The following is an 11,651-nucleotide window of genomic DNA, read 5'->3' on the forward strand; positions in this document are numbered from 1 at the left end:
GTCATGGTGGGAATTGCGCTGCAGTTCCTCTTCCCGCCTTGGCAGCGGAGGAGGGGGGGGGGGGGCGCGCTGTGTCAGACCTCTACCCGGTCCTGGCGATTTAAAAGCTCCGTTCGTTTTTGAGAGTCGGTTGCCGGCGAATCGCTCAGCAAAACGATCCGCTCGGCTCTCTCACTCGTCGCTCGTTTGATTCGGCCCCCGTGAGTCGAATCGCCGTGGTTGCCCGCGTGCCTGGCCGCCGGTACGCGGGCGTCGCGAATGAAACGAACAAACGATTCTTTCGCCGGAGTCACTCCCGCCTCCCGAGTCGCTCGAAGAGAATAACGCGCTCGCCACGAACGAGTCGTCCCCCGAGTCTCGCGTCACTCTTCCCGTCGCCTCCATCCTCGGGGTGGGTGATGACGTCACGGCCGTCCATGGATGTGTCACCGTGCGGTCCGGAGCGCTCGGCCCCGTCCCGCCTGCCATGCCCGTCGCGGACCACAGGGACTCCGCTCGGACGTAAACCCACGCCGCGTTATTCTCCCCGACGCATTTCGCCGTGACTGGATCTTCTCCGCGGGGATGGTGTCCCTCGTCGCCTTCGCGGCGGCGGCGGCGTTCGTCGTCGTCCTCTCCGGTTCTCAGGGTAAGATGCCGGGCACCCAGGCCGCACGGTGCCCCCGCGAGGCACCGTGAGAAACGCCGTGATGTCTCGAAAATGCCGCCCCCCAGTGCTCCAGCCTCGGCCGCCACACCCGACCGTTTATATTGCGCGTATTTCAACCTAGTGGCGTCCCGGTTTGAGAGTCAGAAGTGAAGGGTTCGGACCCGGAATGAACAGGTTGCAGCTCGGTGTTGGGTCGACGTTAGCAGCGGAATGCATCAGTGAGCCGCACAGTGGGGACAGCCCTGGCTATGTGACCCACCGCAGATTTTTAAGTACTTTCGGTGCCGTTTGACTTTTTTTTTCCCGTTCCGCGTCATTTGAAAGTGGAGACTGAGAGCGTCAAAACAAGGTGTCACCTGTGCGAATCAAGCAAATCTTTTTTTTTTTAATTTTTTTTTAAGCTATGGCTTGGAATGACGAGGGTGCGGAAAACTGTGTTTTCCGAGATAATCGCCACTCTGCGCTTCGTTCAGCCAGCTCCCAGAATGTAAATGGCTTGGAGGACCAACCGAGGCACATGGCTACTTGCACCCTGCTGAATGGGGCAATCTCTGCATTGTTATTGTGTTTTCAGGGAATGTTGGAGTATTTCTTTATACTTATTATGTGGTGTGTATGTGTGTGTGTGTGTCCTCCCAAGTTCTGATGTTTGTAGTTGTGTTCATTTAAATGTACTGCATTGCGGATGTTTTGATTTTCCCAGAGATCAGTCCGCGTCACAAAGTTGAGTCGTTTACATTATGATCGATATGATGATCATTGTGCTGCAGCCAGTGCCAACGAGGATTGCCTGTGGTATGTGGATAAGAACGGCACCTGGCACAACGGCTTCGACTGCCCCCTCATCACATTCTGCTGCGGGAACTGCCACCGACGCTATTGCTGCCTGGACGCCTTCAAGATGATCACAGAGAGGGAGCAGAAGCGCTGCATGCTCTTCCAGTTCAGGTGCTTGAAGTTGTACTTTTTTTAAATTTTGTAAGCACAAGGATTCAAATACAATAACTGATAACAGTACAGTTTTCAAAAAAATTCTTCACCCACTTCCGGCCCCACATCAGGTCCTGTGTATAAAACAATTAAGGCATTAGGAGTAAAACATATATAAATAAATAAAGGACAAACAAATAACAAAAGAGAAAAAAGAAGTTAAAAACAATTACATTTGAGCTAAATGTTTGGTTACACCCTGCTGTCAATTAGAAAGCAATGGTGGACATCCAATATAAATAAATACAGAGGAGAATGTAACCAGAGATGCAATGATAAATGGTATATTAATGATGTGGTAGAGTCTTTAGATGACTCAAATAAAGTATTGTAGAACCACAGCTGGCATTCAATTTGATGGATCAATAACTTTTACATTTTAATACCAAATGGCCTTATTGCTGATGCTTGAGGTTTTAAACCAACAAAAATAAAATGTTTTTAAAGTGTAATCTCTGTCTCCCTCCCAATGCCGCTGCCGCTGCCTGCCTCCTTTAGCCCGACCACCATCGCTGGCATCGCCTCTTCCATCCTCCTGTTCGTAGCAATCATCGCTACCATGGTGTGCTGCTTCATGTGTTCCTGCTGCTACCTCTATCAAAGAAGGCAGCAGAGAGGCAGGACACCATATGAAGGTGTCACACACACACACACACACACACACACACACACACACACACACACACACACACACACACACATTAAACTTAGTGGCAGCACACAGTTTTTTCTGTCCCGCTGTAAAAGTGTGTGTGTGTGTCTCTGTGTGTGTGTGGTCCACAGTCCAGCAGATCCCTATGGCCAGCTATCCAGTGGAGCCCATGTATGATGCTTATGGAAAACCGGTTGGACCCTCCGACTATCCACACATGAGTTATCCAATGGCCCCCCAGTATCCTGGAGTGCCCACACAGTATCCCATGATGCACCCTGGACCCTATCCACAGTATCCAATGGCAGACCTTGGGTATAGCCAGGGTAAGATGAGCATGCCTTCACGCTTTGTGTTTGAACGAGCGCTATAATTATACTACATTCTGATAGAAATTTTATTGAAAACTTCAGTTGAAAATCATAAATATGTATTTCTTTTGCTTTTCAGCCCCTCCACCTTATTCTCCACCACAGTACCCTGGCCATTGAGGGGCTTATCTAATCACACACAAACTCACACATACGTACTCATGCACACAGATATACACACACAGACACACCCAATATGGTCAACGATAGTAGAAACATTTAGTATGTAGTCTGCCATTTTGGAAGCAGGGAAGATTTAAAATAAGGGTTAGTGTCGGCAACTAAAGGACAGGCTCGAATGTGGATGGGAAGGTATGACATGCATCACTTTGATTTACAGTACTAGTGCTAGGCCCATTCAAAACATGCCTGTTCGCTCATCCAAACAACTTCACACTTTGAGCTGCTGCATGTACGTGTTGCACATATGAAAGGCACGGCCACTCGCAGTGAAAAACACCAGGGGAATACACTCTTTCTCACGGGAAAAAAACAAACCCAGGTCGCGGCAACTGGCGACAAAAAACACCAGGGGAATACACTCTTTCTCACAGGAAAAAACACACCCTGAAGACCTGCCCTGCTGTTGCACAGAGCTAAGCTGAGCGGCAGAGCCCTGAAGCCCCGCCCCGCTGAGCGGCTCACTGTTCGCTTGTTTACTGTGCACCAAATTCGACACTGCACGTCCTTGGGTTGCCAGCAATACATGCCGAGTGTGAAGAAGATTGGGTGAAGGGTTGTCGAGATAATCGAAGGACATACATACATACATACATACATACATACATACATACATACATACATACATACATACATACATACACAGATTCCTTCCTTCATAGTTAGATGTGTAAAAAGGTCAATAAAACCCACCCTAGTTAAATTTACATGAAATGATCACTTTCCCAAGATTACAGGTGGCCACCGATCCACATTGTACTCCTAGAAAATGTTATTTTACTATGTGTCTACATCCATACTTGCTTATTTTGTCGGACAGTTACAGGAAAACAAAGGCATGCCAACATGAGGGATGGATGCATTTTTATTTTTGTAGAATGTCATTTTGGTAGGAATCCTTTCGTCCTCCTTTGAAAATAGATAACCCACGAAGGTGAATTTACCCGGCAGCTTGGTCTCCCCTTGTCTTCCATAGGAGGCTGGCAGTTACCCTCACTTTAGTGTCTCGGCTACAGCCAGTCCAACGTATTGTTGCAGCATTAGCATGCCACCCTAATCTGTTGTTATCCCAGTCATAATCAATTAGAGTCATTACACTAATAATGTATTGTCACTAGAATTAATCTATTCATTTGGAATTGTGAATCTATGTTAAATGTTTTTCTTGTAACATATCGGGTCAATGAAGTTGCAGGTCATGATAGTTTGGTAAAACATGTCCTATACAATATATCACCCTGAGAATTAGTTTAATAACAATTTTCAATTTTGTACGTGAATACAGCAAAATATTTTATTATATCAAGTTAAAAAAAATAATTCTTGACATTGTAACATAAGAGATTAAATTTTAATACTAATTTTCGGCATCTTGGAATTTGGTCTTGTATTATACTTATTATTGGGATCTCATGTAAATGTGAACTGGTTCTCCATTCATGCTACAAAGCCAAAAATTGCTGCAGTGTTTAAAACATGCATCACATTTTTCCCTTTTATTTATTCAATGTTACAGTTGAACATGGTACCTCTAGGCAGGTCAAGCTCTGTGTAGAAATATTGCCAGGCAACAGGTTTCTGACTTGGTAAGAAGTAAACGTCCCTGTTAAGAATCCGTTCACCTCTGGCGTTGTGTCCCCTTTTTAAAATGCTTGAATTGTTAAAAAAATGTGCGAAGCATGTGTTGTACAGTAAAGAATTGACTCCTCATAGTCAACGTGGCGATAACTGGATTCTGTTTATAAAAGGAGTGCTGTGTAAGGTTCTGTGATACGCTCGCTGTTTACATGGTGAGTAAACAACCTTAAACTGCGATAGATTTCTCAATCCATCCTCGCTTTGCACTAAAATGCACTCGTTCCATCTGCAGAGGTGAACGGATATAACAAAATATTCTAATTAGTAATGATGAATAAGGATCTGTCGCTCACTCTCTCCAAAGTAAATCCAAGTGCTAAGAAACAGTAAATATGCTCTGATTGGACTCAAAAGAAAGCCTTGTACACCCATTATAATTATTATTATTATTATTATTTCTTTTCAAATTAATGTTTCCACACCGTGTAAACTGCTAGAGCTGGCACACTAGAATCACATAGTGCTCCTGTTGTTGAATACGTTTCTTGGTAGAAACGTATTTGTGTTTTTTATTTGTATTGAATATGTTTCTTGGTAGCCCTGCTGGCAAACAAAGACCATATTTAGAAAGAAAACCTTTTTCTTTTCTTCCTGCCAATCGGATCAAAAAAGGCCGACTGTATGTCAAGGGTTTATGCCGACTAATTACTAATCGTACGAACTCAAAAGCAACTCCCCAATACTGTGATGATTGTGCATTGTCACAGTACAAGAACATGTAATGATTGGATGGAAACTTGTCAGTAGTTTACAGTATAAATTGAACTCTTAATTGTTTTGTCCACATGTACAGATTTACTGAGCCTCTGTAAAGCACAAGTAGAACACTGTCATTTTATTCTAAAGATGCTGGCATAACCACATTTAAGCACATTTATTTGCTTAAAAGTATTTTTGTTCATTTGTGCTTCTGACCAATTTTATTAGTCTGTTAATGGATTTGAGATTGATCGCACTGTAACTTCAATGTATTGACATGGATTTTGTCTATTGTCATATGGATGGCAAGGTATTGTAATATAAAGTATGTTTTTATTTCTATTAACATAAATTTTAACTTTTGAATGGAAACTCCTGTGGTCTGCCTTGTCCTTTATTTCATTGTAAGAACAAATGTCCTCATCCTCATTGTTTATCAACAAAATGTCACCTGCCTGCATTATTTTGGCCACTAGATGTCTGTAAGTAGTCACTTTCATAGAAATCAAAGTGTTGAACTTGGCACTTTAATGATAAAACATTTTTGTCAGTTTCTGTGGACTAGCTGTGTAAGAATACAGTAAACATACAAAACATTTTTAAAACTACTTGTAGGACGTTAATATACTCAATATACATATTTTCTTTCTTGAATAGTCTTAAATATTGTGAACTACTTGGAGAGCCTCTGACAAAACACTGGTGCATCTCACTTGCTTGTGATGTAGTTTACAATTCTTGGCCGTAAGTTTTTACTGAGCCTTTAATAAATAATTGCAAACCAACTCATGTAAATAAGCATTTGATTTGTGTAGCAACACATGGTGCTGTGTAATATGCTCATCTCATCTATGCCATCTCTGTAAACCACGGCCCTCCCCATCGCCTTTAAAGGACTATGTACCCTGGACTATATATGGACATGCACTTTCACAGGATTTCAAAGAATGTCCCAGCCTCACAGTCCATTTTGATGATGTGAGGCTGCAACAGTCCACTGCTGGTTCCCCCAACTGCAAGGCAGACGCCTGTGAGTCCAGCCTCTATTAAGGATTGATGCCTCTGCTGGCTTTTTGGTGAGCAGGAGCGGACAGAAGGACCTCACTCTTGGCCGACAGGAATATCTTAACCATTTACCATCAAGAAGAGACTAAACTTTTGATTTCTAAAATAACGGGAAAGCACGAGCATATAACCACCACCACCAACAATAACGTCAAATCAAAGAAAGAGAAGTTATCTGTTTCTCTCCACAGGACTTGACTTTAGCCCCGAATCTACGCCACCATGTCCAGAAGGAAAGTGAGGGGCTTGACCCGCACGGGCCGCCAGGTCAGTGAAGACCCCGAGCTGGACAACCTGCTGTCCACCCTTTCCCCGGAGCAGATGGAGGAGCTAGAGCAGGACATGATGAAAGTCCCAGACCTCGATCCTAATGAAGGGAGGATTATCACCCAAGGGGAGCAACAACCTACGGCCAACAATGTCCAGGATACTAAGCTGGGTCGTCAACCGGAGAAGGATCCGAAAGGGAGGCTCAGTCAGAGGGAACGCTCCTTTGAGGTACGGTCACAACATGGTCAGTGAACTGTTAAAATGGCCCCCCCTGTCCTCTTTATTTTCCATTAAGATGTGTGGCGTGGCCCATGGGAAACAACAAGGCATGTTTTGTATAAACTGTTATACTGTGCCCTTTAAACATGAACTGTTCTTGTAGTTGTAGTGGATTTTCCCTGCCTCTTACTTACTGTAAGCGACAGGGAAAATCTATTGTGCATAGAAGATTTTAATGTCCTACATGGATTACTGTGAAAGATAGATTGTAAATGTGAGAGAAATGACGAGGGATATAGATAGATAGATAGATAGATACTTTATTTATCCCTGGAGGGAATATATAACTGATCATACAAAAAATGGACTCCCTAGGTATTTGAATGTAAGCCTTCATAAAAAATGTTTTATTTTTTTTAACTGGACCTTTCCACCAACTGGACCTCATCCACACTAAGTCCATCAGCTCATAAATAGTAGCTCATATAGTCAGATCTTGTGCCAGGAAAAGCACCCCCCCCCCCTTCCCCCGAGACTTCCTGGCAGAAACGTATCTGCTTTGCTTGTCTCAAACCGTAGAGTTATATGGTAAAATCCCAGTACATAGACAGGGCTCTTCCTGGCAGGGTGTGAGGGAGCAAGGGCTCTTGTGGTTCGCCGTTGGCTCTGTTTTGAGGAAAGGCACTTCAGTTGATGGAGTCGCGGGCCCTGTGCAGCTACTTAATCCCAGTCTGATGGAATTCCTTGGTTGATTGCTCCTACACTCACTGCCTTTTAAGGATGCGTCTGCCGTGGCCCCAGCCTCGCGCGGCAAAACAGATGGAGAGCTCACAAATCAAACGCTCAGCCAGTGGCTCTCTGCAATTGTATCGCTGTATTTAAAACTGGTCCTGTCTTTCAGCTCTCTATAAACACACACTGTATGTCAGACTGCGTAGTCGTGTTTACACCAAAGGGAAGGCAAGACTTTTTATAGGCTTGTGCAGGAATGCAATCACAGATGGGAGTGAATGGTTTGGTTGTTGGTTGTTATGCCATGGGTTATGTCATACATCTATGTGTGCGGCAAACAGGCTCTGCTTTTGTTGAAAAGCCACCGTGTCACTAAAAATACTATACATTTGAAACATTAAAAACCCCAAGTGTATAAAAAGTTGGCATGGTGATGGTCCAATTTAACCCATCAAATACCAGACTACTGTCTCTGGACATAGTTAATCTAAATAGGTATTTTATTATTAATATTGTTATTATTATTATAATTATTATTATAGTAATTATCATTGTCATATTACAGTGGTGTACGTTCACACTGTGTGCTTATTTGAATGATCAAATTCATGTACATCTCCTCCTGCAGAGTGATCAGAAAAAGGAGAGCCGGAAGGAGGAATACCTGAGGAAGATGGGCTGGAGCCAGGAGGGAAATGAAGACAAGAAAGGTGGTTTACAGAGACAAGCCAGTTTCTCATCTGACCAGGCTGCGAGACTGGATGACAGAAATGGCAAAGGGCAAGAATGCTCTCGAGAGGAGCGTCTTGGTTTTTCCAGTAGGTACAGGAATCAGGAAAGTAAAGAGAGTGAAGGTAAACAAGAGACCAAAGAGAAATGTGAGGACAGTAAGCTTAAGGATAAAAAAGACAACAGGGAGAGCACAGGGAGCAAGACAAAGGACATGATCTCCAAGTTGCAGGAGAAAAAAGACGATAGCCGAGAGAAAGAGCGAAAAGAGGACTGCAGGAGGAGGGACGACAGCAAAACCAAGGACATTATATCAAAGCTACGAGAGAAAAGGGAAAAGGAGGCAAACAAGGAGAAAGAAAGGAAAGAGGATGTCAGGAGTCGAGGCCTTGTCTCAAAGATGCTGGAGAAGCAGAGCAAGGCTCAGGAAAGCCAGCCCCAAGAGAGCACCTTAGAGGAGAAGAAATCGAAAGTAGACGAGAAAGCACAAGAGAAGGACGCGTCCGAGGTGAAGCAAACCAAGCCTGAGGAAGAGGCTAGCGTGCAACTGAAAGGTGATAAGGTAGAAAAAAGTAGGAATGAGGAGGATGTGAAACATAACAACCGCATGATAGAGGAGAGGAACGCGAGCACGCAGAACAACGAAGAGAAGAAAAACGCCAAAGGGGACGGTGGCGAAGACGTCGCCGTCGACAGAGGTTCAAAATCCAACAGCGCAGAGGAAAATGAGAAACTCGGCAACTGTGTGGGCGCCAAGAACTCCAACAGCAAGGCCGAAGAGGAGGACGATGAGGATTCCAGCATGTTTGACGAGCTCATGGAGCAGGTTAGAAGCAACGACCCCTCTCTCCTTGAGCTCAATGTCAACAACTCGGAGGTTATCAAAGTTAAAACGCTCATTGAGTTTGCTGAAGCACTGCACAACAACACATACGTAAAGACATTTGCCTTGGCCAACTGCCGAGCTGATGACCATGTGACTTACGCTATTGCTGGCACCCTACGCAAAAACAAGACTATTACCAGCATAAATCTAGACTCTAACCATCTTACCGCCAAGGGCATCATGTCCCTTATCCACGCACTGCAACACAACTCCACCCTCACAGAATTGCGCTTTCACAACCAGCGGCACATTTGCGGCGGCAAGACGGAGATGGAGATGGCGCGCATTCTGAAAGAAAACACCACCCTGCTGAAACTGGGCTACCACTTTGAGTTGTCCGGCCCCAGGATGACCATGACAAATATTCTGAGTCGCAATATGGACCGGCAGAGACAGAAGCGGCTCCAGGAGCAGAAGCAAGCGCAGGCCAACGGCGAGAAGAAGGGGGCACTGGAGGTGCCCAAGACTGGCAGTGGTTCTCTGAGAGGCTCACCCAAGGCTTCCCCCAAACCCTCTCCAATGCCCTCACCGACGCCGTCACCAAAGCTCACTCCCAAGAGGGGAGCTGGAAGCCCTGCTCCGCCACCGCCGCCTCCACCTCCTGGGGGAGGACCTCCACCTCCCCCTCCTCCCATGCTCAATGTTGACTCGCTTAGGAACTCTCTGACCCCTGTTTCACAGAGGAGGTTGGATGGAAGAGGCCCGGCAGGTGGCAAAAACTCAAGGGACCAACTGCTCGACTCCATCAGAGGAAGCGATAAGCAACATCTTAAAAAGGTTTGTAATACGTGGAAGTGTAACTGCAGAGTCAGTGTATTCACAACTATATTTACATACTCACCGATATCTCTGTATCTCTATATCTGCCCCAGGTTCCAGTGCCAAAGTGGTTGCAATAAATGCCATAGGTATGGACAGGAAGACAGAAGAGGAAGGGGGCAGACCTGCACGCTGTATACAACTGTGCCATGGGATTGATGGAGACAGGGCGAGATGAAATATGGAACATGAGAAATCCATTGCTTTGATGAATAACCCTCACACACAAGTTCCCCCCACCACCCTTCAAACACTGGACCAAAAAGACGCTATAGAGATTGAGTGACGCAGGGTTATCGAAAACTGCAGAGTGACGTAGGTTTGTGGTTGTTTGCCTTTTGTTCATATGCTTTGCCTGTTATTTGCACTAGATTATATTAAGATGGTCATATAATCTGTTGACTCATTCAAGTGATTGACTGTGAGTGTGGTGGGAGTAAGTGGGACCTTAGTAAGAGATTGAAATAGCTCTTTATAAATTAATCTATAAAGATCAACCATTGATAAATAGGGCAGTAATCTGATCTTAATATTTATTTGTTGATAGAAGATCCAATTTATGTCTTTCACTTGAATTCTGCAGAGATTCAGAATTCTAAAATGGCAATCAGGGAATTAAAAAAAAAATTGGGTATTTTTTTTTTTTTTTTTTTTTTTTACTTAAGAATTTGACAGTGGGTAAGTAAAAATGGAAACAACATGGATTGTGCTGTGTCTCATTGCCAAATCTCAAGACATCTCAGGCAACGTTCAACACATTGGAAAGCAGCCCAGCGAAACCCGGTCTATGAAGAGAAGACTGCAGGGTGGAATTATGATGTTGGAATTTTTATCAGGAAGTAGAAATGACTGTTCTTTAGTGTCTAATCTGATATTCTGTACTATTTTAGGCTGGGCGATCGAATATGTTAGATACTGATTGCATAAAACTGCGATATGTCTTAACGTTAGGGATTTCTAAAACAATTACTGGCTTTTATTAACTGCATTTAACTGTCTTGTTGACATGCCATACCTTTCAGTGAATGTCATTTCTAATCTATTCTAATGTGATGAAAACATTTAAAGTTGTGATGCTGATTTTAACAACTTTTAATGTGTAATAAATGATTATATGTCATATATTATTACACATTTATTACTAACATAGCCTGTATGTCTTCAAATAAAGATAGTGGTATGTCATGGCAAGTCACAAAACTATACCATGAATCCTCTTTAGAATTATATTCTTTAAAAGATAATATTGAAATTAAAATATATTTAGATTACAGTAAAATTCATCAATAAGTCCACAATAATTCTGTCTGTTGAGCTCTTTTTTATATTTGTATTATACTGTTTGATGCATTTGGCTTCAATATACAGTATACTGTACACACATTCTCAAACTAATCCTGTTGGATCTGTTGGACAACTGACACATATTAATGGGCTTAATTATGCTTTTAAAATAGATTCATATAATAAAAACAGACTTTGCAAAAATGCTTATAATTTATTATAGTTTCCTAGCAACATAACTTTACAATTGCATCAGAGGACTAGATTGACCTTTTTTATTATTTGATCTGAACAATCTTAAAAAGGTCATAAAAGTGCAAATCATGGCGGGGGGAAGTTCCGACAATAGAAGGAACTCTATCTTGTTAAATGGAACACTATGCTGTAAATTGTGTATTCGTCAGGAGGCTACAGAAAAATAGGGAACAACGCAACTTGAGTCGAACATTTTGCATTTATTTGAACCCA

The 11,651-nt window shown here is 43.3% G+C and overlaps 2 protein-coding genes across 4 annotated transcripts; both read left to right on the forward strand.

Annotated features, from left to right (window-relative positions):
- The first annotated feature begins 413 nt into the window (after positions 1-413).
- Positions 414-5,545, forward strand: shisa4 (shisa family member 4). The gene is made up of 5 exons (XM_080000282.1): positions 414-628; positions 1,420-1,597; positions 2,138-2,274; positions 2,423-2,617; positions 2,742-5,545. Exons 1-5 carry the CDS (start codon positions 421-423, stop codon positions 2,780-2,782), a joined length of 759 nt encoding a protein of 252 aa, XP_079856408.1. The 5' UTR covers positions 414-420; the 3' UTR covers positions 2,783-5,545.
- A 609-nt stretch (positions 5,546-6,154) lies between these two features.
- lmod1b (leiomodin 1b (smooth muscle)) lies at positions 6,155-11,202 on the forward strand. 3 transcript variants are annotated; one of them, XM_080000274.1, is made up of 4 exons: positions 6,155-6,209; positions 6,436-6,742; positions 8,094-9,857; positions 9,953-11,202. In XM_080000274.1, the coding sequence occupies exons 2-4, from the start codon at positions 6,467-6,469 to the stop codon at positions 9,977-9,979; spliced, it is 2,067 nt and encodes a 688-aa protein (XP_079856400.1). In that variant the 5' UTR covers positions 6,155-6,209; positions 6,436-6,466; the 3' UTR covers positions 9,980-11,202. The 3 variants fall into 3 exon arrangements, with proteins under 3 accessions (XP_079856400.1, XP_079856399.1, XP_079856398.1); XM_080000273.1 differs by having other exon boundaries at positions 6,178-6,255; XM_080000272.1 differs by having other exon boundaries at positions 6,184-6,742.
- Positions 11,203-11,651: the final 449 nt, after the last annotated feature.

The sequence above is a fragment of the Zeus faber genome, assembly GCF_960531495.2.
Source record: "Zeus faber genome assembly, chromosome: 5".
Lineage (NCBI taxonomy): Eukaryota > Metazoa > Chordata > Actinopteri > Zeiformes > Zeidae > Zeus > Zeus faber.